Genomic DNA, 25,427 nt, shown 5'->3' with positions numbered 1-25,427 from the left:
CGTCCTTAAACTTGCGGGAGCAGCGATATTCAGGGGCAGGTGGGGAGACAGTACTGCGCATAGTTCCTAACCGAGTCAAGTGGGACGAGAGATTCTCCTGAAGGAAGACTCCGGTTCGGGTGTTATTTACCCCGACACAAACTACCCCGCTGGATGTTTACATTGTTGTTGGCGATCAACAACAATTCAAGCTCCAAAGTACACTACCCTTGGCTCTGCTACTCCTCATTTACAATTTTTAGTGTTGGACAGTTCCACCGAGATGCCGAATAGGATCTCAGCATCTAGGCAGAATGGAGAAGACGAGAATATATTCAGGCCCTTCCGTGGACAAGGTCCCGGTATCCGGATAATTCATGGATAAGTGTGCAGTGAAAGTGGGTTTTTGCATGCCCTTGTTTATATATATTTTGTCGTCATCTTCTCGCAATGGAAGTTGAGGGGATGTTTCGCTCGTGTGGTCGTCGCTCTCGTCCGGCTCGAAGACGTATCAAGCGCTTAGTCTGAGATACAGATACAGAGGCTATTGCAACCTCAAGAAAAGACCAATTTCTACTCGTAGGCGTTTCTACAACGCCCACGAGGCTTTGCTTCTTCAATATCGTTGGCCATGAGGGTGCAAATCTGGATGCTTCTAGCCACCCAATGGTTGACACCAGCGGACGCAAACCGAAAGATTGACCGGAAGAAAGTTGTCTCGAATTTCAATCCTCAGAGACATGAAAGCTCCAACTCAACACCAGTTCAAGTGGGCAATGGAAATTTCGCTTTCGGGGTTGATGTAACTGGCCTGCAAACTTTCCAGCCCTTCGCCATCCAGTCTTCGTGGGGTTGGCATAATTTTTCCCTGCCGACGACTCCAGGTCAAACCCAATTGACTGATTTCACCGGCTTAGATTGGTAAGTGTGCTGTATGCCAATTGAGACTCTCATAAAATAACATGTTTGCAGGTGGACTCATGGCCGCCTTGTTAAATACTCCCAGCCTAATTCAGCAGAACCCGAAATCTCCAATTGGTTGATACAAAATCCGCAGCGCATCAATCTCGGACGCATTGGATTTTGGTTTGGTAGTGACCATGTCGATATAACTGAGTCGGATCTCTCCGAAAAGTTACAGACTCTTGATCTATACTCTGGAATCATATCATCTCAGTTCACCGTCTTGGGATCGAAGGTCACTATTAAAACCTCTGCGGACCCGGATTCGGATACTGTCGCTATCCAGATTCAATCCGACCTGATCAAAAAGGGTCAGTTGGGAGTGTTTTTCGACTATCCATACCCGGATCGAAATAAGTTTGACGCGCCATTTGTTGGCGTTTGGAATGCTTCTTCACTACATACTACGTCGCTTCAGCAGAGCAGATCCCAAGCCCAAATCTCTCACGATATCGATGCGACGACTTACTACACCAATATCTATTGGGATGGTGAAGGCTGTATATCCGACGCTTCGAAAGGGACCCACAGATACGTCCTTCAAGCGAATCCGAGCCATGACTCAACGCTCGAGTTAACGGTCAACTATTCTCCAAAACGCGGACAACGCTTCGAAGATGACGCGGGCTCTGTTGTCCGCTCTTCGGCCAAATGGTGGAGAGAATATTGGGAAGATGGAGCATTTATAGATCTCACCGGAACTAAGGACACAAAGGCCACCGAGCTCCAACGCAGAATCATACTCTCCCAGTATCTATTAGCAGTGAACGAAGCGGGAAGAGATCCACCTCAAGAGTCGGGATTGGTAAATAATGGATGGTATGGAAAGTTCCACATGGAAATGGTGCTATGGCATCTTCTCCAGTGGGCACGGTGGGGGAAATGGTCGCTCTTGGATCGCAGTATCCCTCATGTGTATGATCGTTTCCTTCCCACTTCCATCGAACGAGCTCGTGATATGGGGTATAAAGGGGCACGATGGGGGAAAATGAGTGATCCGACTGGAAGATCAGCACCAGGTGAAATCAACTCGCTCTTAATTTGGCAGCAGCCACATCCATTCTACTTCGCCGAAGTAGAATATAGGGCATTCCCGAGCCCCGAAACTCTGAAGAAATGGGATAAGGTCCTTACTGAGTCTGCTGAGTACATGGTCTCTTTTGCCTGGTGGAATAGCTCTACAAGTATGATGTCCTACCCTCTTGTTGCATATAGTCCTCGAAGAATCGAATACTTAAGCTAACAATAACATAGATGTATTTGATCTCGGTGCCCCGATGTACCCTGTCTCCGAGAACACCAATCCTAACGCAACGATTAACCCAACCTTCGAGTTAGCATACTGGCGCTTCGGCCTCAAGATAGCCGAAAAATGGAAAGTCCGTCAAAAACTCGAAGCCCCCCCCTCCTGGCTCAATGTATCCAAAAGTCTGGCCCCCCTCCCAATAATCAACAGCACATATCCTATTTACGAGGGTATACCCGATATGTGGATCGACCCGGTAACATATACTGACCACCCAGCCATGACCGGAATATATGGGCTCCTCCCTCCAACATCAGACGTAAACCTCACAGTCGTCGCAAACACCGCCAACAAAATTGCCTCCGTCTGGGACTTCGCTAATTTGTTTGGCTGGGATTTCCCTATGCTGGCTATGAATGCTGCACGGTTGGGCAGATCCGATACGGCGATTGAGTATTTACTTGATCCGAATTTTGCGTTTGATGATGTGGGAATGCCAATTGGAGGGCCGAGAGTGCCGACGCCATATTTTCCTGGGAGTGGTGGTCTATTGCTCGCTGTTGCTATGATGGCTGGTGGGTGGGATGGGAACGAGGGTCCGAAGTTCCCTAAGGGTTGGGATGTCAGGGCTGAGGGGTTTCTTCCTGCGCTGTAATTTTTAACAGAATCGTGTTTATATAGTAAAGAAGATAGCAAATCATATAAGAATTCATAATCATAAGCTTCAGAAGACATCATATGTCTCTTTATTTACCATGGGTTGGGCGTATTCGTTATCAGGGCATTACTACTCAGCCTCATAAATTGCCGACCTAGTAGAAGTAGTAGCCCTGCGAGGCATTCCCTTCCAAAAAGTATTTCCCAGCGTATTATTGTTCGTAGGAGACCTAGTCTACGTCATGGGGGCAAGAAAACACGTCATTGTTCGTACAATAAATTTACTTCCGGAAGCGTGCATTAAGTAGATATTTTATGAGCCATTGGAGGATTATTCGCAGCATGTATGTAAAGGAGCGACTGGGAATGCCCTACGTTGTCTCGCAGAGGCTCATAAACCAGCTTTGAGACGGCCCGTGGTAAATTGCAGGCTATAATTCGTGCCCGTATAAAGTGCAGACACCAGTTCCAGCGCCCACACAGCGCCCACACTGAGTTTTTTTGGGTGGAATGACACGGTGATATGGTAGACAATACGGAATCTGGTTCGTTGGGAGATGGTGCCTTCATGTTGCTCTGTAGCATAGGAGTTGGGTATGAATGGCTAACGGGGCATGCACTTCTATTGACAAGGTATGCAATTGAGTTCCACCGAATATCGTGGTGATGCTTGGGGCTGAAGGCCGAACTGCTAATGGAAATGGGAATTGGTGGATGAGAGCTGGCTTGGGCTACGCGAGTTACTGGCTCAAGGGGGCTCTTCAACCTAGCTCTCGCTCGGAAAGCAGTTCGACGCCTGGTCATTATTGAAAATGATTTGTCTCGAAGGTCCGCCCATATACACTTATTGTATTCCAGGAACAGTAGAATGCCAATTATCATCTGATGTCACTGGCATCACACAGAACGCACTGCTAGGAACACCAACTTCAATTGTCTCTTCTATCGCTTCGCTATTTACACTCGTACATCGAACAAAAGGAAGGAGAGATAGTTGTCTACAAGATGGAAAGATCGCCGAATTTCTCCTGCAAAGTGTGTTAGTAGCGGTCTCTAACATTTCGAGAGTGATTCCTAGGGGTAAACGTACCTTGTAGCCTGGTACCATCCATCGGCCCTTGGAAACAAGTTGGGAGGTCTTCTCATCGATTTGTGGCTGAGCCGCTGCAACTTCGTCCTAAAATCCCCCAACACATTAGCAACAGTCCGTCGATATTCAACGCCAACGGGAGTACATACCACAGTGAGATCCTCAAACGGTCTAGCCTCCTCGATATTCTTCAACGTCTTTGCCAAATCCTTCAGCTCCAAATCAACCCGTCCCTTGGTCTCCTCGGCATTCTTCACAGCCTGCGCCTCGAAGGCGTCAATCGCCTTGATCTGCCTATTAACATCGTACGTGACGGGCTTGAAGCTAGTGAAGTGCTTTTCGATCTCGTTTACGACATCTTGGTTCTTCAGGAGCGAGCGGTAGTGCGCAACGTCCACCTGCTGCGGCAATTCCGAAAGCTGTTGTACACGGCGCCGGGCGTCTTCGTTGCGCTTCTTAAAGGCTTGGAGAGAGGCGGCAGTTTGACCACGGAGGCCGAGGGAGGTGGTTATTTTCGCCCAATCGAGCTTGAGTGCTGCGCTTCGCTGGAGGGAAGGACTATGTTAGCTATGAACGTGGGGAGAAGATTTGAGGGCATTCGGCACGACTCGGAGAGGAGGGTGTTAAGTGGCCTAACGCAACTCCAGAAAGAGCGCGCAGGGCTTCACAGAGAGAAGGGAGGATCAATTGAGCGGTTAGACTTACTCCGGCTGCCATTGTGACGGTATTCGGGGTTTGAAGGAGTGATAGTTGGTTGGTGTTGACGCTCGTCGTCAAAACCTGGAGCTTCGGCAAACCGCTAATAGATCACGTGCCAAAAATGAAAATGATCCTAGTCGGGCAGGCTAGCAACTTGAGATACCTTACCTTATTATAGGTCCTTGAGCGGCTGACCTTGTTTTTAACGGGATTAATGAAATAATTAATGGTAAGACAAGGTCGAAGAGGGTTGCTTTTAGTTTATTATAGCCACATAGTCTACGAATTAGATTCAAAGCGGGGTTTGGGAGAGCATAACTTCGTCAGTGTTCATGCATAGGACTGGAGGATGACCAGAGAATGACTGCAATTCTGCATTTCATGATTCAAATTTGAATTTACAGCTTTTGCTTCTCAACCGAGAGGGCAAAGGCATCTGCATAGCTAGGTAAAGCGGGACGATTAAGCTCTAGACTCTATATGCTTAAAGCCATGATAGAGTTGACTATATCATTATCGTTCTCCTTCAAAGCCTTGACAGCCTTGTTCCGCGAGACGCTTGCTTGAGTCATGACCAGCTCGATATCCTTATCCTCCAGACCGCTGGCATCGACCTCCTCTCCGTCATCCTCTTCTTCCTCCTTCTTGTCCTCGCCAGTCTCAGGGCCCTTGCCTTTGCCGTGGTCATGGTCGTGGTCATGGCCAGCGTGGTCGTGTCCGGCATGGTCGTGGGATTCGGCAGCGGCGAGCTGTTGGGCGGCGGAAGCTTGAGCCTGGGAGTTAAGATCCTCAATCTTGGCCTCTCCGAACACACTTTAACGACTGTTAGTGTCGATATCCTAAAGGGCCGGGGCCGATGCTCTTACATGTATGTGTTGCTTGTGGGAGACTTGTAGACCTCTGGCTGGTTGATGACGAAAAGGATCTGTAATGCTAGTTAGTCCCAACACCATGAGGCCAACAAACGGAATAGAGCAGCAAAGAATCGAAGGGTGTCCACAACGGTGTTCTGGGCTCGTGATAGATAGAGATACTGACATTCTTTGGTCGTCTTAGAGTGACTCTGGTGATACCAGGGACACGGGTAAGGCCAAGCTTGGCAATTGACTTGCGTGCCTTCTTCTCATTGCGAGAGTGGACGACAGCTCCTCCTGCAGGAATTCCGCTCTCGCCGGTCTCGACCTCAGAATCAGAGCTCTCGGATCCCTCATCCTCTGCGGTGACATTCTTTGGTGGCTCATCATCTGGGAGCTCTTCGACACGTGGGTTCGCCATCTTGGGTGGTAGGTAGGTCTGTGATGTGCAGGTTAGCAACCGATTGCGAATATTTCTCGTGCGCATTCAGGTAGCGCGCGCTTTCCGTAGCAACAGCGGTTTTACCAAGACCCAAGATTGAGATGGAAATGAATTGATAGTACTGACCTGGAAGGGTGAAAGGTGAGGGCGGGATATAATTCAGCTTCTGAATGGTTGAAGGTTGAAGAGGCGGAGCTTTGTATTTAGGGTTGTGAAGGTTCGCTAAACAATTTTTAAGCTACCGAACGCAGGACAGTGCCAGACAACATCAAAGGCAACGAATCTTCATAGATACAAAGTTTACAAGTAGTCATTATCATCTTATAGAATGTAGAATTGGGATTTGCACAGTAGTTGAATTTCAGAGGTCTCCATAGGCTGACGCATCATGGCATTTCAATTTTCCGAGAGCACTTCAATGTGGTTTTGAAATCCATTGTATGCTCTTGACGCCCGTCATATTTGACGTAGGGTACAAAGCTCCTTGAGAAGCAAAGAAATCCAGCAACCCAATGCAGTCATGCTCCTCGCAGTCCCAAATCCACCAACCCGATAGTCTAGTTCGCAGAAGCCTTGACCTTGGCCAACGACTTCCGGACCTCGAAACGTGCCTGCTTCTTCAGTCTCATAACCTTGAAGCGCTCGAAGTCTGTCAATGCCCGTCTCCGCTCTCTTTGAGCACGCTTCTTGGCCCACGAACTCTCCTGCCATTTTGCCTCAATACCGGCCTGCTCCCATGCCGCCTTTACAACGCCAGTTCGTGCACTCCGGGGGAGTTTCTCGAGGACCAGAGGGGTAAGAATAACATTGGCGAGGGAGATTGCTTGACGGGGAACGGCGGTCTTGACGTCGGTTGCTGGTCCATCAATGAGGGCCTGGATCAAATCAGTACTTTGCGCCTCAAATTCCCAATGCCCAGGCAAGTTGCACATACGCGCTTGTGGTCGATGATCTCAACGATCGCGGCTAGCTTGCCGTCTGAGGGTCCTCCATGGATGAGGCAGATGCGCCCAACCTCCACCAGTCTCCAAGATGATGCTGTGATATCGGCGTCACCCATTGTGATTGATTTCTATATCATTGTCGAGATTGTCGCGGTAGGAGATCCGAAATTCCGAATTCGAGGATGTGGATTTCTAAGCGAGGCCGCAGCCCTAACCTTGTTGGTGCCTGGGGCAGCCATGCAGTAGTGGCTGAAGCTCGGCGAAGGCTAAAAGCATTCTCTCTTCGAGCTTTCAGCGACTTTTCTTTCCAACATCCAAACATCGCCCAACTCTACTCAATCCCTTGGGTACAATGTCCACAACAATGCATTGAATAATGGTTCCTCTGGCGTGTAGGCGCCATGAACCATGCAGCTGCCTTATATGACAGCTGCTTGCAATTCAAACTGTAAGTTCTACTCCTGTTCCTCACAGGCCTGCCCACTCCTTCCAATGATGATATAATTTGCGATCGACCTTGCCCGGTGGCACCCTCGCCGGGGTCGCTATATCGGGTGAGTGGATGACATTCAATCTTACATATTCTGAGGTTTTCCTTTCTGTTGACAGCGTTCTGTGACTGGGGCAGCTGGACAGTTTGCTAACGATCAATTAAGATTAATCTAGGGCCCGAAGCACTCGTTTTTAAGGAGTCGATCAAAACAGTTTCTTCCCTAGTTACAATGTGGCTATCCATAGGCTAGACTGGACTGGTCTGTTTCCAATTGAAACAATGTCCTCAACGCCGTCGACTGTAGGAGATATATGGTACGTGGACACCTTACAACTATCAGTGGTGCAGCTCTATGCTACTCCTTATTCCCTGCAATGATTACAAAAATACACTGAAAATCCTGAGCTCTACGGAGCACTGAAGTTTTTCTACCAAGATCACTGAGCACTACAATCAACATCGTTAATTGCGTACGCAAAATTTTTCAAGATAGCTCGCTGACTGTTGTACTATAGGTTATCCAGACATCTCCCGGTATTCCAAAGGTTTGAAGTTCTCGTTTCGTTTCCTAAACTGTGAATTCCGGCAGTGAGATTCTCACGTCTAGCCAACACAGTCTTCGTGCCCTTTGGTAGTAAATACCTAGTAGTATCGGGCTATTTCCAACATGTCCCATGCCAAGGAACTGTTTCGAATTCGACCTTGTATCGATGTGGAAGAAGTCGGGGGCATTGTTGCTAGACCTTGATACGGAGCTGAATGCATTTTACAAAGATATGCCATGGGGACGATATGGATCCTTCTCTAGTTAATAAAGAATATTCTATACTTACAGTAACCAAACATATCACGCTACCTTTCAATGTGCCTCCGTCGTGGTATCGTGCTTTCATCAACGCCTCCCTATCCCCATGAACCCACACTCTACATTCCACCAAACATCTAATCAATCACGATCCCCTCATCTATAACCCCATCCGCCTCCTCCAGTTGCTGCTTTACGCTCTCGAACAGAACCTTTGCAACGAGAGGAGGGACAGCATTGCCAATCTGCTTCTTGATATATTTGCCCTTGAACACATGAGCAGGGGGGAATCCTTGCAAAACTGCATATTCCCGAAGCGTAAAGTCTCGCTTGCCTCCCGGGTGGTAATTCTGGCCTCCTGAAGTGGTCATCGCTCGTGGCAGGATGTTATCGCCATCGTAGGGGTCCTTGCACTTATCCAAAGCAAATTTTGCTCTGTCGAGGTCGTGGTCTTCCGCATTAAGAGGGATGGTAGCGAGAGCTTCATTCACGGTTGCGTAGGGCTTGAGACCGTTCAATGGAAATCGGGGATCGGCATGTGTGGCAGCGGGCATGCGGGGAAGAATCTCGCCTGGGCTGAGGTGGGACGATGATTAGCACTTACAACGATATCAGAGAGGTGCACTAACCAGGCAGCTATAGCAATCAGGCGGTAGCGGCGTTGTGGGAGCCCCTAAAGCAAAGTCAGTCAGCATATTCTTTAGCCATCGCTTGAACAGTTTTAAGGAAGGGAAAGGAAATACATACCAACTGTGCCAGCTGGACGATTTGCCATCTGACAGAATACTCCAGACTAGTAAACTGACAAATTAAAGCATTAAAATAAAAGCAAAATCGATTGTCAATAATAGAGAACGTCTGCTCCAGAGTTGCAACTCTGGGCCTTGTAATCTTCAACGCCTGCTCAACGGCAAAAAGACTCGCAGTGTTCATATCGTCATCTTTGCCAGCTACCGTATGAGCTCTAGAGAAATACTGACAAGGGGGAGACAGGTGCAGAATATCGACTATGGCATTTTCTCCGGAAATTTCTACTTCCTGGAAGAACGTGCAGAGTTCCATATGACGGCAGACAGCATATGGAAAGTTAGCAAGCCAAGTTTCGCAGGCATGGTTAAATGAGTCCACCCCATATTTGACACGCAGGCCGGCCATGGATGCACCACGTGTTGTTCCGCCTGCCCCACAGAACATATCGCCGTATGTGTAGGTCTGACCAGGCAATCTCCTAATTGGTGATGTCGGTCTCGCCGAGTTGGAGAATGTCACATCTGCCACTACCGCAGTACGAGCTAGACTAGGAGCCGGCTTTGGATCTTCAGTTAGATCTATCAGATTCGATGGCGCACGCTGTGGCGAAGTAGCGTTTCCAGCTGCTAAGTTGATACATGACGAACGCTCTCCAACACCGCTCCCGAGGTCAACCCTGGCTCGAGGCCTCTTTAGATTTCCACTTGTTGCGCCATAAGCTTCGTCATAACAAGCTTCCTTTCGTTTCCGAGTATTTTCAGGACGAGACTCAAGAGAAGGACGATAGGCGCCACCGGGTACGGTTCTGCCACGCCAGTTAGCTCGGCGTTTGTCGTCAGGAATAGTATCCTTGGGTAATTCTGAGGCTTGAAGACGCTCCAGTGCCCACTCCTTTTCAGTACTCCCCTTGATCCGATCAGATGCGGTTACGAAAGTCCTAGTGTATTTCCAGCGAACAGAGAGCAAGCCATCTATGGTACTGGCTGCATCAAAACTTTCATTGGTGACTCGAATTTTGCGAACTCTAAGGATGTCACTAATGAGGACCTCGCCAGCTCCCTGCTCTTCATGGCTCCTCTCATCGTCGAGATCCACATCGTATACAAAACAAAGTTCATTGTCTATTTCTGGCAGTCGTCCCTCCAAGAAGTTTGTCCGCTTTAGCCGATCTCCACGTAACTTCACTTCTCTTGTTTGTGGGTTGGATATGATCATCCTGATCCTCAGGAAGTCCCCGTTCCGAAGCTCAACAGTCAAATTCGGCCTCAATATCTTACCAGGCCAGGCATATGTCTCAAGGCAGGTGAACGGCAGGGCAATTGGCGGGTTTCGGAGTTCGATAATCTTTGGCTGCGACGATTTCCGGCGGCCGCTTGCTGGAGCATTCCGAAGTCGTATAGGACGGGCATTTGGGAATCGGCTGTCGCTAATAACCACCACTTCAGGATCGTCATCTTCATCCTGAATGACCACATATTGATCATCATCATCGATATCGATGACCTCGGCGCCTTCGGGCACAACGCTGGCATAGGCTTGCGGAGAGGGGTCCTTTGGTGATTTGGTTTGGCGATTATTATCATCCCCAACTAAAGTGTCAGGAGAAGAATTTGCAGTGCCCTGCGCTCTTTGACGAAGAGTAAATGGTTGTGGTCGAGAATGGGAAACCCCGCTGTAATTCTCACTTGCAAGTTCAACCGGATTGCTAGCAGCAATTAATTTTGGCCGGGAGGTGGCATTTGTGGAGAAGCAAGAGGCTGGTGATCCAAATGCTCGATTGGCTCGGTGTAGTCCAGCGCTTGAGCCCGAGAACCTACTGGGTTCTGGTTTACCATTGCGCTCTTTAGCTTTTACCACCTCCGATATGCGCAGCGGTTCTTCTGGACATTCGATTAATCGCCAATGGTTTTCATGCAACCGGTATTTGTAAAGGGATGATTCCTTATACAAGGCGAAGGGTATGCAGATACTAAGCGAATCCGAAGATCCTTCTTGGACAAGTGCCTGCGGTCTCAGATCGGAGATGGTCGCATTCGTGTTCTCTGATGAACCTATTTCGAACTTTTAGTTGTAGTTCTAAGTTGTAAAGTAACGAGCTTCGAGTTCAAGGTAAGAGACGTTCTATCCGAAAGAAATGAACAAGGATTGGAGCCGGAGAGAAGAGCCAGGCCGCCATCATAAACAAGGTCCACGGAGCGTGAAAGGAAGCGAAGGAAACCGGACTTGCTGGGAGATAGCTCATAGATCTGTCGGCCATAATTTCATGTGCACCTCAGTGCGTAAATGCTACAAGCGAGGCCCAGGAGGGGGAAGATGGCGTGGGTAAGTATGAACTCCAAGGCGATATGTGATGAAAATGGTGCCTCTACTCATCTAGGCTGAAATGCCAAAGGGTACGAAGACATGGAGGCCTCGGGCACCAGGGGCAGCCAAAGTAAGACCTTTAAAGGGCGGAACACAGAGAAGGGGTAGGCACAAAGAGTGAGGGTGTAGCCTTCGGTCGACCAAGGCCTAATAGCTAGCCGAGAGAAGGAACCACTTACGATTACGGCGTTGTAAGCCATTAGGGCGCATAGACCTCGTTGATTCAATGTTATCGTAGTCGCCATCGATCAATATTATGGGAGCTTGAGGCGAAGCCATTGTTTGCGATGAGTCGATTGCAATTCGTTTGACTCGGGTCGGGGGCGATGTCCTCGCGGGACGAGAGGTTGGGAAAGCCCAAAGCGGGCAAGATCGTGTTATCTCTTTGGGAGAGATGATTAGTTAGCTAGGCTCAATTATAGGGCGTACTAATGGCGTATGGATTTTGAGAAGAGAATAGGACATACCAAATACAGTATTGGAAGAATCCCTCCTGTGCTATCGGCGATGGTTGAGTGTTTGGCAATGTTGATATCGAAGGGATTGAGGGCTTGTTAGCTTTGCAAATAGATCGAGGAAAAGTCCTTAGCGGTGCTAAGGTGGGCGCGGCGACGGAGGAGCAGCCCTTATACCAACAGGTGGCTTTGTTAGGCGTCTCGCCGTATCGTGCGCAGGTTCTAGACGCCGGAGTCATAAATCAAACTCTTTGCATAGCTAGGAGATCTATTGAATTTGCAGGATACGGGAAAGTTGGTCAACTCTATCGCACCCTCAAAGTTTGCCGCCTAGGGTATCCTTCCCAGATCTAGGGACTTGTAATAAGGCTTGTCATAGAGGAGGACTCCGAACGTCTGCGGATTCTTCTTAGTCGGCCAAGCAGTGGTGTTATGCGAACACTATTGTCACTCTTTGTAAGTCCCACAAACAAGGCACAGAAGAGTAACGGGAATTCGCACTGTATTGTGGACTTCCTTCATTAGCGGACTAGCACTCTGGCGGATGATCCTCTTATGGCGACACCAGAGAGGTGAAATTGGGCTTGGATATGGAAACAGAGAAGAAGAGCCTGAACACCATAACCTTAACACAGTATGGCCTCCCTAGTTGCCTTCTCGGATTGCTGCTTCTGACAATGACACAGGGATATCCGCAAACTGGATTGGACATCAGGAGGCAGGGAGAGAAAATTGGGCACAGAGAATTTGACACGAGACACCATGGACTTACAAATGGTTGGTTTAGAACAACAAGCGAACATACAATCACGTGTCAATTCTAACGGCGCAATAACAATCTTTTGCTCTGGAAAAGAGATGGTGGCCGGAGAGATTAAGGGCACAGCGGCCAATACGATAGCGCCAGAGTTTGCATGAACGGAACAAAACAAATCGGCATCCTTTACTTTCAAAGGATAAAGGCCAAAGCAACAGCAATAACGAGCTGGAGGTGATACGATTGAAAAGGGTTGTTGACACGACTGTGTCAGAGCCTTGCACACAGTTATTCAGCTGAAGCAGCTGATAATACAGGCAGGCATAGCCCGTGGTTCCATATATGAAAGCAAACTATTACAACAAAAAAGAGGCACGGAAGAAAGCGTGAGCGCCATGCAGTTGACGCCATTGGGTCATGATGCCGTGGTCTCCCAAATGGTTGGTTGGGAGAGAGCAGCAACTATTGACAAAGGTACGAAGTATGTCCTAGATTCAACCTCTAAGTGCAGCTAACCATCACAATAAAATTATAGAGCAAACAAGCCACAAGCAGAGGTATCTTGGCAGGAAGATGCAGAAGTGCACTTGCCTTCACCCCTATCATCGTGTTCACCTCTTCAAGTGCATTGGGGTATTAAGGCACAACTGTTGCTCAAGATGAAATATATTGCCTTGTTTACCACTGTTTACTATAATCGTCCGCGAAGAAGGTCGGCATATCTAGATGCCGCTATACGCAATACGGCTAGTGCTGGAAGTTGGGATAACGGTGATTAGTATCTCCGATCCGACCAGTTCTGTCTGCTCTTATCTAAATATTTGCATCAAAACTGCAGGAGTGGACAAACACCATGTTTATATTCAAACGATGGAACATGCCTAGGTGAACTTTTGGGAAACTAATCCATTATCGCATGTATATATGATAGCTCCTGGGGCTTTACATAGTCTTATTCCCTGCTCTTTCATCCTGATTGCTGTCGCCACCAACAGGTTACTAAGCAGCAACCGAAACCCAGCCGAGAAAGTTTTGGCTCGGCCCCAAGACAAAAAGATTCGTGAAAAAAGGTGGGATGCCCTGGTCTCTGCTAGAACTTGAAAAATGCATCCCACGACACAACGCCCCAGCTGTGCTATGCTTGGTCTCGACCTCCTATATCGAGGTTCCAGCCCATTCCAACACCCCTTACTGTCAACCGGATAACCTGCTTGAAGATATCGTCTCTCCACTTGCTTTCGTTCCCTTCGCCCTTGTCTAACTCCATCCGGGCGTCTTGACTCTCCCACTATCACACTAAGCCGGTGTTTCGCAAAAGGTAAGGAATTACAGCTACTATACCATACTCAATATCCCTTCTCCACATTTATGTATTTCCTCTTGGTTATGATGAACGAATATTATTTTTAGATGTTAGACTTCCGAGCACATTTTGCGGATACACATTCAAACTGAACCAACTGTATACTCTTAACACATTGCTGGAAAGTGGTTCCTAGATCAAGCTAACCGCATCGCAGCAGGGAGATTTTCGTTGAACCTTCGAACTAGCAAAGATGTGCGGCATTCTTGGACTCATCCTTGGGGATATCGGTGATCCCTACTCGACAACTGCCGCTGCCGACCTCCACGATGCGCTCTACTATCTCCAGCATAGAGGGCAAGATGCGTGTGGCATAGCTACGTGTGCCTCAGGCGGAAGAATATATCAGTGCAAAGGCAACGGCATGGCCGCTAATGTCTTTTCCGACGGATCGCGAGTTCAAGACCTTCCTGGTTTCATGGGCCTGGGTCATCTGAGATATCCTACTGCCGGCAGCAGCGCCAGCGCCGAGGCACAGCCATTCTATGTCAACAGCCCGTATGGAATCACATTCGCTCATAATGGGAACCTGATCAATGCCGAAGAGCTCCGAACCTTCCTCGACAGAGAGGCGCATCGGCATATCAATACCGACAGCGATAGCGAATTGATGTTGAATATCTTCGCCAATGAGCTGAACGAAACTGGAAAGGCCCGTGTCAATGAGGAAGATATTTTCAGCAGTTTGGAGCGGATGTACGGAAAATGTGTGGGCGGTTGGGCTTGCGCATCAATGTTAGCCGGGTTTGGCATTCTCGGCTTCCGCGATCCTTATGGAATTCGGCCTCTTGTTCTAGGTTCTCGTCCTTCCAAGACATTAACCGGTGCTACGGATTATATGATGGCTTCTGAGTCGGTTGCTTTGCGCCAGCTCGGATTTGGCGACATTGTGGATATCCTTCCTGGACAAGCTGTCATAATTCGGAAGGGATCCAAGCCTATCTTCCGGCAGGTCGTCCCCCAGCTTGCGTATTCACCAGATATTTTTGAATTCGTTTATTTCTCGCGGCCGGACTCTGTTATTGATGGCATCAGCGTCCACCAAAGCCGTCAGAATATGGGTTACAAACTGGCTGACACGCTCATCCGAACCCTGGGCGAGGAAGGTATCAAGGAAATCGATTGTATCATCCCTATTCCTGAGACGTCCAATACATCTGCAGCCAGTCTTTCCGAGCGACTCAAAATCCCCTATTGCCAGGGCTTCGTTAAGAATCGATATGTCTTCCGGACCTTCATTATGCCTGGGCAAGGTGCGCGCCAAAAGTCTGTGCGTCGGAAATTGAGTCCTATCCCGTCCGAATTTGCAGGCCGGACTGTTCTTCTTGTCGATGATAGCATTGTCCGTGGTACTACCAGCCGAGAGATTGTCAACATGGCAAGAGAAGCTGGTGCCAAGAAGGTCATCTTTGCTTCTAGCGCTCCTCCCATCACTCATCAACACATCTACGGAATTGATCTTGCATCGCCCAAGGAGCTTGTAGCGCATAACCGAGATAGGCTAGAAATTGCCAAACACATCGGTGCTGAGGAAGTCATCTATCAATCACTGGAGGATTTGAAAGCTGCCTGTGCATCACTCTCTCCCCGAGGCCCTTCACAGGAGTTTGAGGTCGGCGTTTTCTGTGGTAAATACGTCACTCCTGTTACCAAAGGCTATTTCGAGCATCTTGAAAGACTCCGAGGCGAAGGCAAGAGGCTCAAGACGTTGCAGGGGGCGAAGGAGGCAGTCTGCAATGGACAAGCTGGAGAGCGGGAATTTGAACTGGTCACCAATGGAGCGGTAGTCAACGAGCATGGAGAGGTTGTTCCGGAAGGTTCTAATGACGATTCGACCGGGTATTCGAACAAGGACAGATACAGAGAGGAGCCCAATGCTTCGACTGTTCGAGACCGTCATGACATTAGGTAAGACTTATTTTCTTTCGTGATACAACCTCCAACGCTAATATGTGACTCAGCTTGCACAATTTCGCAAACGAGCGTAATCGAGACTATGAGTAATGTTGGACATATAAACATATGAGTTGGATAAGACGAGGTTATGGTAAGACGTTGGAGTTCAGGTGTATAAAGCGGTGGCTATGTTTGTAGAGTGTAGTTAATGCTCAGGCAATACGAATGTAGATTCTTGTAATTTCTGGATTACTCTTGCTTGTTGGTGATGTTCTTAATATAATATGTGCAAATGACACGATTAATTGGGATATATCAAGGTGCAATGCAGCTAACAGAATCCACCTCCACTGCCTGCTGCCTGCCTGCCTTTGTTAGGCTAGTAATTTGAATTCTGGAGGCGAGGATGGCGTCCTTAAGATCAATAATAACCATAGCGGTGATAAACTACTGAAATAGGGTGTTGTTGAGGAATCACTTGAGTCACTTCCATAGTGTCTTCATGGCGCAAGGGGTCGCTCGCTAAATTGGTGTCGCATTCGTTGCTCCCATCTTGTGGTTGACGCCAACATCATCTTTCAGCAAACACCTGGTGCATCACCAAATCATCATCAAACCAAGTCCATCACTCGTTCTGATACAGATACAGGATCTAGAGTCCAGGAAGCATTCTTATCCATCAGTTCAATATCTCAATCGTACATTTATCAAGAAATATATTTTCACTCAGGGGTCGTCACCGACATGGGGGACTCTCTACGACCGGCCTCCGCCGACGAAGTTCCAGGGCCGTGGGATGTCCTGCCCCATGGCTTGGGTAGCTCCAGGCTACTATTTTTCCCTGTCTCGAAAGCCGTCCCAAAGCCTACGGCCAAACTAGCCACCCAAGAGCCTCCTGGTCGCAGTGAAACTACAGACCCTGTTACTGCGGACCTGCTTAACGAACCCAAAACCGAGGAGCAGTTAGAGCAAAAAGTCAAGTTAGGGGTAGGTGAAGATGGCAAAGAAGCGAAGCTTGAGGACTCCAAAGCCCTAAAGAGTGGTGTCGACACGTCTACGGATGTTCTTCACAAAGTCAAAGATCTAGTGGACGCCGATGAAAAGCTCCAAAATAATGTCAAGAAATCTAAGAATCGATATGGAGTGGACCACCAGAACTCGCCTTTCCCTCATCACGTCATGCCGACCCCGCAAGCTTGCGAGGAAGTGCATCGGCTATTGACGGGAAAGCATGGAAAGGTCACGCAGCCCGCAACCATTCCTCGGCCATCATTGGAGGTTACTGGCTGTGGCGAGGTACCGGATCTTATTGATTCACTTCTCAGAACGTTACTGAGTGCAGCAACTACCTCGAATAACTCAAACAAGGCTTTCCAAAGTCTCAAAGATACATTTGGCATGAAAAATGACACCGCCAATTGGGAAGCTGTGCACAAAGCTGAAGTTGGGAAGGTCATTGATGCAATTAGATGTGGTGGTCTTGCTGTTGTAAAAGGAAACAACATCAAGAAGATCCTGGACATTGTTCACAAGAAAAATTGTGATCGTCGCGACGCCCTTTTAGAGGAGAAGAAGACTGGGGTAGCAGCCAACATTCCGGGGCTGGATGACCTGACCCAGCAACAAAAAGACACTGAACTCGCCAGGTTCGCGGAAAACCCTCTATCACTAGACTGGGTGCTCGACTTAAAGGAGGATTGGCAGGCCATGGATGAATTGGTGAAGTTGCCTGGCATCGGCATCAAAACAGCATCATGTGTTCTATTGTTCCGCTTACAGCGCCCAAGTTTTGCTGTTGATACTCACGTTTGGCGCCACTGCAAGTGGCTTGGTTGGGTACCTCCAAAGGCCACTAGAGATCAGACTTTCAATCACTGCAACCTCCGCGTCCCGGACGAGTTGAAGTATTCCCTCCACCAATTGTTCATCGCCCATGGCAAAAACTGCTTTCGCTGCAGAGCAAATACAAGCGCCGGCACTGAGGAGTGGGATAAATCGAAGTGCCCGATCGATCACCTCCTCAATAGATCAGAGAAGAGAAAACAGCCCAAAAATGAACCATGGGTCGATGAAAGCAAGGCTATTAGTATGGGGAGGTCTCATGCCAAAAAGCGCAAGAACGCCGACGATATAGAGGAGAGTGATTTTGAGGTGGCGACAGTTAAGTCAAGCAAGCGTGTCAAGGGGCCGGCAAAGAAGAGGACGAAGAAGTCCAAGTCGGAAAGCGACAAGCTAGATGAGGATGAGGGCGAATCATTAGCCAATGAAGTCAAAGTTGATGTAGCCAAACGATCCCGCGCTAAAAAGAGCAAGAATGCCGATGGCACAGAGGGAAGTGATTTCGAGGTCACCACTACCAATTCAGTCAAGAGGGGTAAGGCGGCAGCCAAAACAATAAAGCGTGGCAAGACTCCAAGAAGAAAGCAGCCAGCGAAGACGAAGAAATACAAAATAGATAATAGCGATCTACCAATGGATAATTCCGATATCGAAATGGCCGAGGAAGAAGCACTAGAAGACGACGAGGGAAGTATCTATGAGGCAACGGAGGATGAAGGATCCGAGTACTGTGACTGAAGTAATGGTTTGTGGATCGACGAGAGATTTACAATATATTTTGCCCTTTCTATTATATCTTAATCAATCGGTGTGGCGTGCTTCGGTTTGCATGGTTTTAGATCAAGGATATACACAGATCACTGGCTTGTATTATTTAACATAGTGTTATGGTTGTGGCAAAACTTCCAAAGGGGCCTGGATTGCTGGGAAAACGGGTGGATATTTAACACCTTGCGTTGCGTTGATTTAGCATGGCGTTGGTCTAGCTTGGGCCATTATAGAATGGGGGCGCTTTGTCTACACTACTTATACGGAGTATATTGCTATAGCATTGCTTTTCGGAGTTGATATACAACTAGTAGCTTTGGTGCTGAGAAATGAATTGGATTTATAGAAATATAAATTCGGTTTCCTAAAACGCAAAACTTACTAAAGAATAAGAAATATTTGCTCCAACTATTACTCGCGTATTGAATAAACCAGTGTCTTTAAATGAGGTAAAACCCTCAATTACAAGATAGTTACTTATATCTACCTTACGTTGGGGACAATTTAGTTAGTTCGACCCCCCAGCGAGGGTCGCGAGGCTGTCTCGAGGCTGTTCAGCCTGAAAAGGGGGAAACTCGCGCTAGCAGGGATGCTCATTGCCTTCCCAATAATTTCGAGATGTCCCTCGTGAACGACTGGCATCTCTCTTTTGCAATCCTGGTCTCTGAGTTATTCCATGGTCGCTGTTACTATTATCCGTATCATGAGATTATAGAAGTGGTCCCTTCGCGAAATCCTCCTGTGAGAAACAATTGGAGTTATAGGGGACTACAGCGACCAAAACAGCCTTCGGGAGGTACTGAGGACGTGGCAGAATGGCACAAGTAGAGCCGCAAACAGATGGGTTTTTGATGGGATGGGAAGAAGGAGAGGTGTAAGTGCATACCTGACCTAGGCCGAAGTAGCATCTGCTGATGCCGAGCGATCACAGCGAAAAACTCCTCTATACCGCTGCAGCAATTGCTACCGTCACCGTCGCCATCGTTATATATACAGTATTTGGGATTATAGGATGGATATACAAGGAACCGATAATCAAGTATACGATAGCCACTCCAAAGCGACCAGAAGATGCGACTATCTTGGAGAACCCGTCGATCAAGGCACCCGGTTCGACAGAAATCCAATGCTATGCGCCAGCTACAGGCGAGTTCTTAGGATTCGTGAATCCGTCCACCGCTGAGGGAATCGACCGGGCCATCGAGAAGACGCAGGCAGCGCAGGATAAATGGGTTCGAACGACGTTCAGCCAAAGACGACAAGTTCTACGATGCATACAGGCCTTTGTAATGGAGAACCAGGAGGAGATCTGCAGGATTGCGTGTCTCGACTCTGGCAAGACTATGGTTGATGCTACGCTAGGAGAGATTCTTGTGACTGTGGAAAAGCTTCGTTGGACAATCCTACATGGAGAGAAGGCATTGCAGCCATCTAGGAGGCCTACCAACCTCCTCATGGCTTACAAGAAGAACACGGTGCAATATGATCCCCTAGGTATTGTCGCAGCTCTCGTCTCGTGGAATTACCCCGTTCATAACCTCATTGGGCCTATGATTTCCGCCATATTTTCCGGGAATGGTATCATTGTCAAGGCGTCCGAGAACACGGCTTGGAGCGCTGGCTATTTTACTCTGATCGTCAAGGGTGCCCTTCATGTTTGCGGACACGATGCCAATTTAGTGCAAACCGTCATCACCTGGCCTGAAACGGCAAATCACTTGACTTGCCACCCATCAATTTCCCATGTCACATTCATTGGGAGCCGACCTGTTGCGAAGCTGGTCGCTGCGGCCGCAGCTAAAACTCTCACCCCTATCGTTCCGGAATTAGGTGGAAAAGATGCAGCTGTAATCCTCGATACCGCCGAGAAAGATCTCCCGCGCATCATAGAGATCCTTTTGCGTGGAACGTTCCAAGCCTCTGGACAGAATTGCATTGGTATCGAACGCATTATTGCCTGTCCCAAAGTATATGACAAACTCGTTTTGGCCCTTGAGCCAAGGATTCGAGCCTTACGCGTGGGCTCTATCCTCGACGACAACGATGTAGATATGGGAGCCATGATCTCTGGTGCTTCATTCGACAGACTCGAGAGCCTTATCCAAGGGGCCGTAAGAGACGGAGCCCGTCTCCTCGTCGGCGGAAAGAGATACCAACACCCCGTCCACCGCTCCGGCCATTATTTCCAACCAACTTTCCTTGTCGATGTGACGAAAGACATGGCTATCGCGAACGAAGAATGCTTTGGCCCAATATGCGTCCTCATGCGAGCCAAAAACCCCGAAGACTCTTGCGACATCGCGAACGCGCCCAATTTCGGACTTGGAGCTTCCGTATTCGGGGAATATGACTGGCCAATGAAAGCCATGATCCGGAATCTGAGAACGGGAATGGTAGCGGTGAACGATTTCGCCGCGTACTACGCTGTGCAGCTCCCTTTCGGAGGCGTGGGCGGGAGTGGATATGGCCGGTTTGCGGCTGAGGAGGGGTTGAGGGGGTTGTGTAATGTTAAGGCCGTCTGCGAGGATAGGTTCGGGTGGGCCGGGGTCAAAACTGCCATTCCACCGCGGATCAGGTATCCCATTGCTGATACGAAGATGGGATTTGAGTTCGTCAGGGCAGTCACGGAGATTGGGTATGGGATGGGGGTTAAGGGCCGGGTTCAAGGCTTGAAGAGGATGTGGAAGAGTTCATAAGGGACGAAGAAGTTTTAATGGCCGTGTACAGTATGTCCGATTTGGCATTGGCAGTAGTAAATATTTGTAATCTTGAAGTCTCTTGCACTGGCTACGGTGCAAAAACATAATAGCCGAAAGAGAAAAGGGGTAGGACTAAAGTCGGGTATATTGTTAGTAGGGTGAAAGCTATGGTTCATGACCTCAAGTTCATCCTTTCCTTTGTCTCAGAGGGATGGGAAGTCTGCCTAGCATGCATGTTTCACACATACCTCACATACACATGTACATAGAAAAGTAGACAGTTCAATCAAGCCGTGGAATTTACTACATAGAGTCCGCTTGCTTGCTTGACTTTGAGAGCTAAAACAAAAATATGTCAGTTCCAGGCAGATCCCCCGAAACACCTCGCTGTTTTGCATACAGCCAGCCTGTTCAGACAGCAAAACTCTTAGGTATATTATAACAAGCGCGATTTGGTTTAAAGAGCAACCTCCTGGAAATTCGAATCTCCAGGCGTCTGACTACCAGACCCAGAATTATCATCAGCAGCCTCGCCCTCTTCCTTTCCCTTCTCCTTCTCCTCCGCGGTTGGCGAGAGTTTTCCGGGCCGCAGTGCTACTTTGTGTTGCTCGCGGTCCTCGACCCGGACTTTCTGCTCGTCCGGTACGGTCGACCTATCGTCCTCGTCCTCTTCATCGTCCTCACTGCTCTCTTCCTCGGCTTCCTTGGGAGTATCCTTTGCCGGAGGTGTGGGAGGTTCCACTGGAGTTCCATTCGCGCCATTCGTCTTCCCATTAGTTGTCGGGCTCTGCGGTGCCTCCTTTGGCGTTGGAGGCTGTTGCTGCAGGTCAGGTATCTGGCGCTGTCTGGGATCCGCGTCGAGGTAGTACTGCCTCACGCCAACAATCCTACCACCCCTCTCGCAACCTTCAACCCACTCTGGTCTCACAACGGGGATATTCATCTCAACGGCCTTCTCCCACGCAATGCCCCTCCCTTCCGTAGTCACAAAATGTGTGGTATCAATGCGCACCGTATCCGCGAGCTTAGCTCCTATCCTCTCAACGGCAGTAGAAAGGCTGTCTCGTAGCTGCGCGGGTAAGATCCCAGGCGTAACAGTGATACCGCTCAAATCCGTCATCTTATGCGTCTTCACCGCCAACTTCTCGCTATTGAATGTCCCCGCGGTAGTCCGCAATACCAGCTGAAACGTGTATTCTGTATCGACTGCCAGGCCGCTGATCTTCGTCACCTGCATAGTAGTCGGCCGGGGGATATTTCCGGCCTTTTGCCCATTGCGGAATAAGGATAGGGAGATACAGTCTGCTGTGGCCAGCTCTATCGGGTCCCATTCTAGGACTACAGATGTTTGGGTTGCATTTCGGCATCGGAGGATGGGGGCTTGCGGTTCTGAGGCACCAAAGGTAGAGAAGATTGCGTCTTGGAGGGCGAGGAAGCCTTGCTGGGACTTTTGTTCCGAGGCAAGATTCCTTGATACGGTGATGTCGACGATGCTGCCGGACGATATATTGGGAGGGAGGAGTATGGAAGGGAATTCGATCTGCGGACGCAGAAGATTGTTTATTAGGCCATGGTCTATTTGAATGTGTCTGTACTAGGGGGGGGATGGATAAGGTCTTGGGAAGCCGTACCAGTCTTTTATCGTGGGTCAGCAAGACGGCGACGCCTGCATCAACCTTTCCCACGGTCAATGAGATTAACATGGTGATTGTTGTGATTGTGGTTGTGTTTGTAGACAGTCCGGGGTTTTGTCTGCGATACTTCGAATACGTTGTTGGATGCGACAAGGAAAGTTGGGACGTGCTTGGAATTCCAGAAGCTTGGACCAGCCTTGCGCCCCTTGTTTGTTTGTTGTACTCGAGCTGCGCAAGGCTGTTCACAGAGTAGACAGATGGTAAAACCAACTTCTTCGAGATGTTATAAATAACACAGCAGGGCAAATAAATGGCCTTTAGTCTTAGCATTGATTGGTATATTACTTATTATCATTATTATTATTATTATATATATCATTAGGTGATAAACAGGGACTTTCTTGCTGCGAAGTTGAGATTCATGATTTTGTATTTATCTACGCCCCCTAGGCACCACCCCTTCTTCTACCTTTCGAGGCTTCCAGTTCTTTGTAGTTTTGCCCCTTTCTTGCCAGTGTAGTGCAGGTTTCGTCGCTGCAGCTGTATTTCCCAGGCGATGGGCTACTGGCTGTTTCTTGCGTTGCGTTTCTTCCTTATGAAGCCTCTCTTCCCGAGCACCCATGAACCACTCCACAGCAATATCTGTCTGCTTCACCAGCTCTGTATATGGCATCCTCAGACAAAGAGCAGTTGGAGTAAGCTGTGCGGAGCCGTACAGATCATGCTTGCCCGCCCCTTTCTCCAGGCGTGCGCCGTCTTTAGCAAATCCCTTCTTGGCCAGCGATTCCCCAAGGGCATTCCTCACCCTCCTAGCACTCCAACTCCTCACAACACTCTTCGCAAAGCCAGTGTCCTTCCTAGCCACGCAAGACCACCAGAAGGGGTCGGTTCTAACCATATATTTCCTGTCTGCATATATCTGCTGGAGAGTCGGGTACCCAGGAGCGAAGCGCCCGCTCGTAATAGAGTAGGCGTGGAGGTCCGTATATCTGACTTGGAATGCTGTCACGCCCTTGATGGCCTTCAAACCCAGAGCCCTGGAATATTCGATGTAGGGTTTGGCGGCAGCGGCAGCGGCAGTGGCAGCTTGCTTTGCAGCCATTACTTCGGTATAAGCTGCAGATATCGATCGCTCTGGTGCGGCGAGTTGGAAAGATTGGCGTGGAGCTTCATTTGTCCATGGAGGTTTCTGGTGGACCTGATTGCTGTGTCGGGTTGCGATACTGTGTTGTTTCCAAGGCCCGCAGGTGACATGAAGTCAAGATTTGTTACGAAGTATGAACAGTAGAACCGTAAGTGTAAATAGTACAAGTACAAGTAGGAGGAATCCGCGATCCTAACGCCACACCTGCGCCACAGCCTTATACTTCGTACACAGCAGTAAATAATTCTACGAAGCACTGTACTCTGTACGTTATTATTACGGGGCATCTCCAATCTCATAATTGTACCAATGTAGTGTAATTTAAAAAGGCGAATCACTGTTATAATTAATAGTTCACTATTATAGTTCTACATTACTTACGCACGTATTAAAAACCAATATAATAAGTGTTACTCTGTACCAAGTACGAAGCAAGAATAAGACGAAGGTGAAGGTGAAGGTGAAAACACGTTCTCGCTTCCGCACCGAGCGCTAGGGGCAGCGCCACCGACATGTGACGCACTAAGTTCTCGTACGGAGCACGGCAACGGTCAACCCCGCCAAAACCAGTCGAAAGGCACCAGCGCATCGCAGATTATCGCCTCTCTCATAAATACAAATACATCCCACCTTGAACTCCTGTTGTCTACTAACAACAAACAACCTCCCCAGATACATACCTTGAGGCCATCGGAATATCCACAGAACACAACACAACACATATATAATCAAGGACATCTGCAAGTATGCCTAAGAATAAGGGAAAAGTAAGCAGAACCCCCCGCTCGTCCGAGTGCCCTGAGCTACGCAGCCGCTGACAATCGCACAATAGGGAGGCAAGAATCGGCGTCGTGGAAAGAACGAGAACGACAACGAGAAGCGTGAACTGACCTTCAAGGAGGAAGGACAAGGTACGTACAACTCTTCTTTCATCTCGGCGGCCCCGGTTATAAACCGCAAACACACAGCAGCCCCGCTAACCGTGCATCCTGCCTACAGAATACGCCCAAGTCCTAAAAATGTTGGGCAATGGTCGCCTCGAAGCGCTCTGCTTCGATGGTTCCAAACGACTCGCGCATATCCGCGGCAAGCTGCGCAAGAAGGTCTGGATCAACCAAGGAGACATCATCCTGCTGTCCCTGCGCGACTACCAAGACGAGAAGGGCGACGTGATCCTGAAATACAGCGCCGACGAGGCGAGAAGTCTGAAGGCCTACGGCGAGCTGCCCGAGAACGCGAAGATCAACGAGACCGACACCTACGGACAAGAAGGCGAGGGAGACTGCAACTTCGAGTTCGACGAGGATCGGAGCGAGAGCGAGGATGACGATGGAAAGGGCGCCAAGGAGATTGATGTCGATGAGATTTAAGCGCCGACTCGCTGGGATGCCATGGGGGATGGTGGGTGTATAAGGGAAAGAAAGACTGTCTTCTCTCTCAATCTCACGGATGCGGTCAACGATCGACGGCCGCGTCCTGAGAACCTCGACAGCATTTTCTTATGTTGACCGCTGACCGGCGGTGGGTCTGCAACGGGAGAGACGTTGTAGATTCCATCGGCTGGGCTTATACCTTCTTGCACGTTG

At 48.8% G+C, this 25,427-nt stretch overlaps 10 protein-coding genes across 10 annotated transcripts; 5 read left to right on the top strand and 5 right to left on the bottom strand.

The window, feature by feature from the left end:
* Positions 1–610: 610 nt before the first annotated feature.
* Positions 611–2,843, top strand: BP5553_05886 (Uncharacterized protein; the record flags this gene model as incomplete). The annotated part of the gene is made up of 3 exons (XM_032014509.1): positions 611–900; positions 952–2,126; positions 2,197–2,843. The coding sequence occupies 3 exons, from the start codon at positions 611–613 to the stop codon at positions 2,841–2,843; spliced, it is 2,112 nt and encodes a 703-aa protein (XP_031869190.1).
* Positions 2,844–3,843: 1,000 nt separating this feature from the next.
* On the bottom strand, positions 3,844–4,652 carry BP5553_05885 (putative ATP synthase subunit d, mitochondrial; the record flags this gene model as incomplete). The annotated part of the gene is made up of 4 exons (XM_032014508.1): positions 3,844–3,873; positions 3,936–4,022; positions 4,085–4,480; positions 4,641–4,652. The coding sequence occupies 4 exons, from the start codon at positions 4,650–4,652 to the stop codon at positions 3,844–3,846; spliced, it is 525 nt and encodes a 174-aa protein (XP_031869189.1).
* Positions 4,653–5,110: 458 nt separating this feature from the next.
* BP5553_05884 (Nascent polypeptide-associated complex, alpha subunit) lies at positions 5,111–5,909 on the bottom strand (the record flags this gene model as incomplete). The annotated part of the gene is made up of 3 exons (XM_032014507.1): positions 5,111–5,447; positions 5,501–5,559; positions 5,673–5,909. 3 exons carry the CDS (start codon positions 5,907–5,909, stop codon positions 5,111–5,113), a joined length of 633 nt encoding a protein of 210 aa, XP_031869188.1.
* A 578-nt stretch (positions 5,910–6,487) lies between these two features.
* On the bottom strand, positions 6,488–6,990 carry BP5553_05883 (60S ribosomal protein L14; the record flags this gene model as incomplete). The annotated part of the gene is made up of 2 exons (XM_032014506.1): positions 6,488–6,805; positions 6,865–6,990. The coding sequence occupies 2 exons, from the start codon at positions 6,988–6,990 to the stop codon at positions 6,488–6,490; spliced, it is 444 nt and encodes a 147-aa protein (XP_031869187.1).
* Positions 6,991–8,309: 1,319 nt separating this feature from the next.
* BP5553_05882 (uncharacterized protein) lies at positions 8,310–11,565 on the bottom strand (the record flags this gene model as incomplete). The annotated part of the gene is made up of 4 exons (XM_032014505.1): positions 8,310–8,748; positions 8,802–8,845; positions 8,920–10,973; positions 11,466–11,565. The coding sequence occupies 4 exons, from the start codon at positions 11,563–11,565 to the stop codon at positions 8,310–8,312; spliced, it is 2,637 nt and encodes an 878-aa protein (XP_031869186.1).
* Positions 11,566–14,054: 2,489 nt separating this feature from the next.
* Positions 14,055–15,865, top strand: BP5553_05881 (N-terminal nucleophile aminohydrolases (Ntn hydrolases); the record flags this gene model as incomplete). The annotated part of the gene is made up of 2 exons (XM_032014504.1): positions 14,055–15,769; positions 15,823–15,865. The coding sequence occupies 2 exons, from the start codon at positions 14,055–14,057 to the stop codon at positions 15,863–15,865; spliced, it is 1,758 nt and encodes a 585-aa protein (XP_031869185.1).
* A 636-nt stretch (positions 15,866–16,501) lies between these two features.
* BP5553_05880 (uncharacterized protein) lies at positions 16,502–18,334 on the top strand (the record flags this gene model as incomplete). Its single annotated transcript, XM_032014503.1, has 1 exon — positions 16,502–18,334. One exon carries the CDS (start codon positions 16,502–16,504, stop codon positions 18,332–18,334), a length of 1,833 nt encoding a protein of 610 aa, XP_031869184.1.
* Positions 18,335–19,179: 845 nt separating this feature from the next.
* On the top strand, positions 19,180–21,060 carry BP5553_05879 (putative aldehyde dehydrogenase-like protein C21C3; the record flags this gene model as incomplete). Its single annotated transcript, XM_032014502.1, has 2 exons — positions 19,180–19,238; positions 19,296–21,060. The coding sequence occupies 2 exons, from the start codon at positions 19,180–19,182 to the stop codon at positions 21,058–21,060; spliced, it is 1,824 nt and encodes a 607-aa protein (XP_031869183.1).
* Positions 21,061–21,520: 460 nt separating this feature from the next.
* On the bottom strand, positions 21,521–23,799 carry BP5553_05878 (uncharacterized protein; the record flags this gene model as incomplete). The annotated part of the gene is made up of 3 exons (XM_032014501.1): positions 21,521–22,603; positions 22,695–22,970; positions 23,167–23,799. The coding sequence occupies 3 exons, from the start codon at positions 23,797–23,799 to the stop codon at positions 21,521–21,523; spliced, it is 1,992 nt and encodes a 663-aa protein (XP_031869182.1).
* A 788-nt stretch (positions 23,800–24,587) lies between these two features.
* On the top strand, positions 24,588–25,211 carry BP5553_05877 (putative eukaryotic translation initiation factor eIF-1A; the record flags this gene model as incomplete). Its single annotated transcript, XM_032014500.1, has 3 exons — positions 24,588–24,608; positions 24,674–24,752; positions 24,841–25,211. The coding sequence occupies 3 exons, from the start codon at positions 24,588–24,590 to the stop codon at positions 25,209–25,211; spliced, it is 471 nt and encodes a 156-aa protein (XP_031869181.1).
* Positions 25,212–25,427: the final 216 nt, after the last annotated feature.

Source organism: Venustampulla echinocandica, assembly GCF_003357145.1.
Source record: "Venustampulla echinocandica strain BP 5553 chromosome Unknown scaffold_3, whole genome shotgun sequence".
NCBI classification, from domain to species: Eukaryota; Fungi; Ascomycota; class Leotiomycetes; order Helotiales; family Pleuroascaceae; genus Venustampulla; species Venustampulla echinocandica.
Note: the sequence above shows the minus strand (reverse complement) of the source record. Positions and strands in the feature narration are given on the sequence as shown.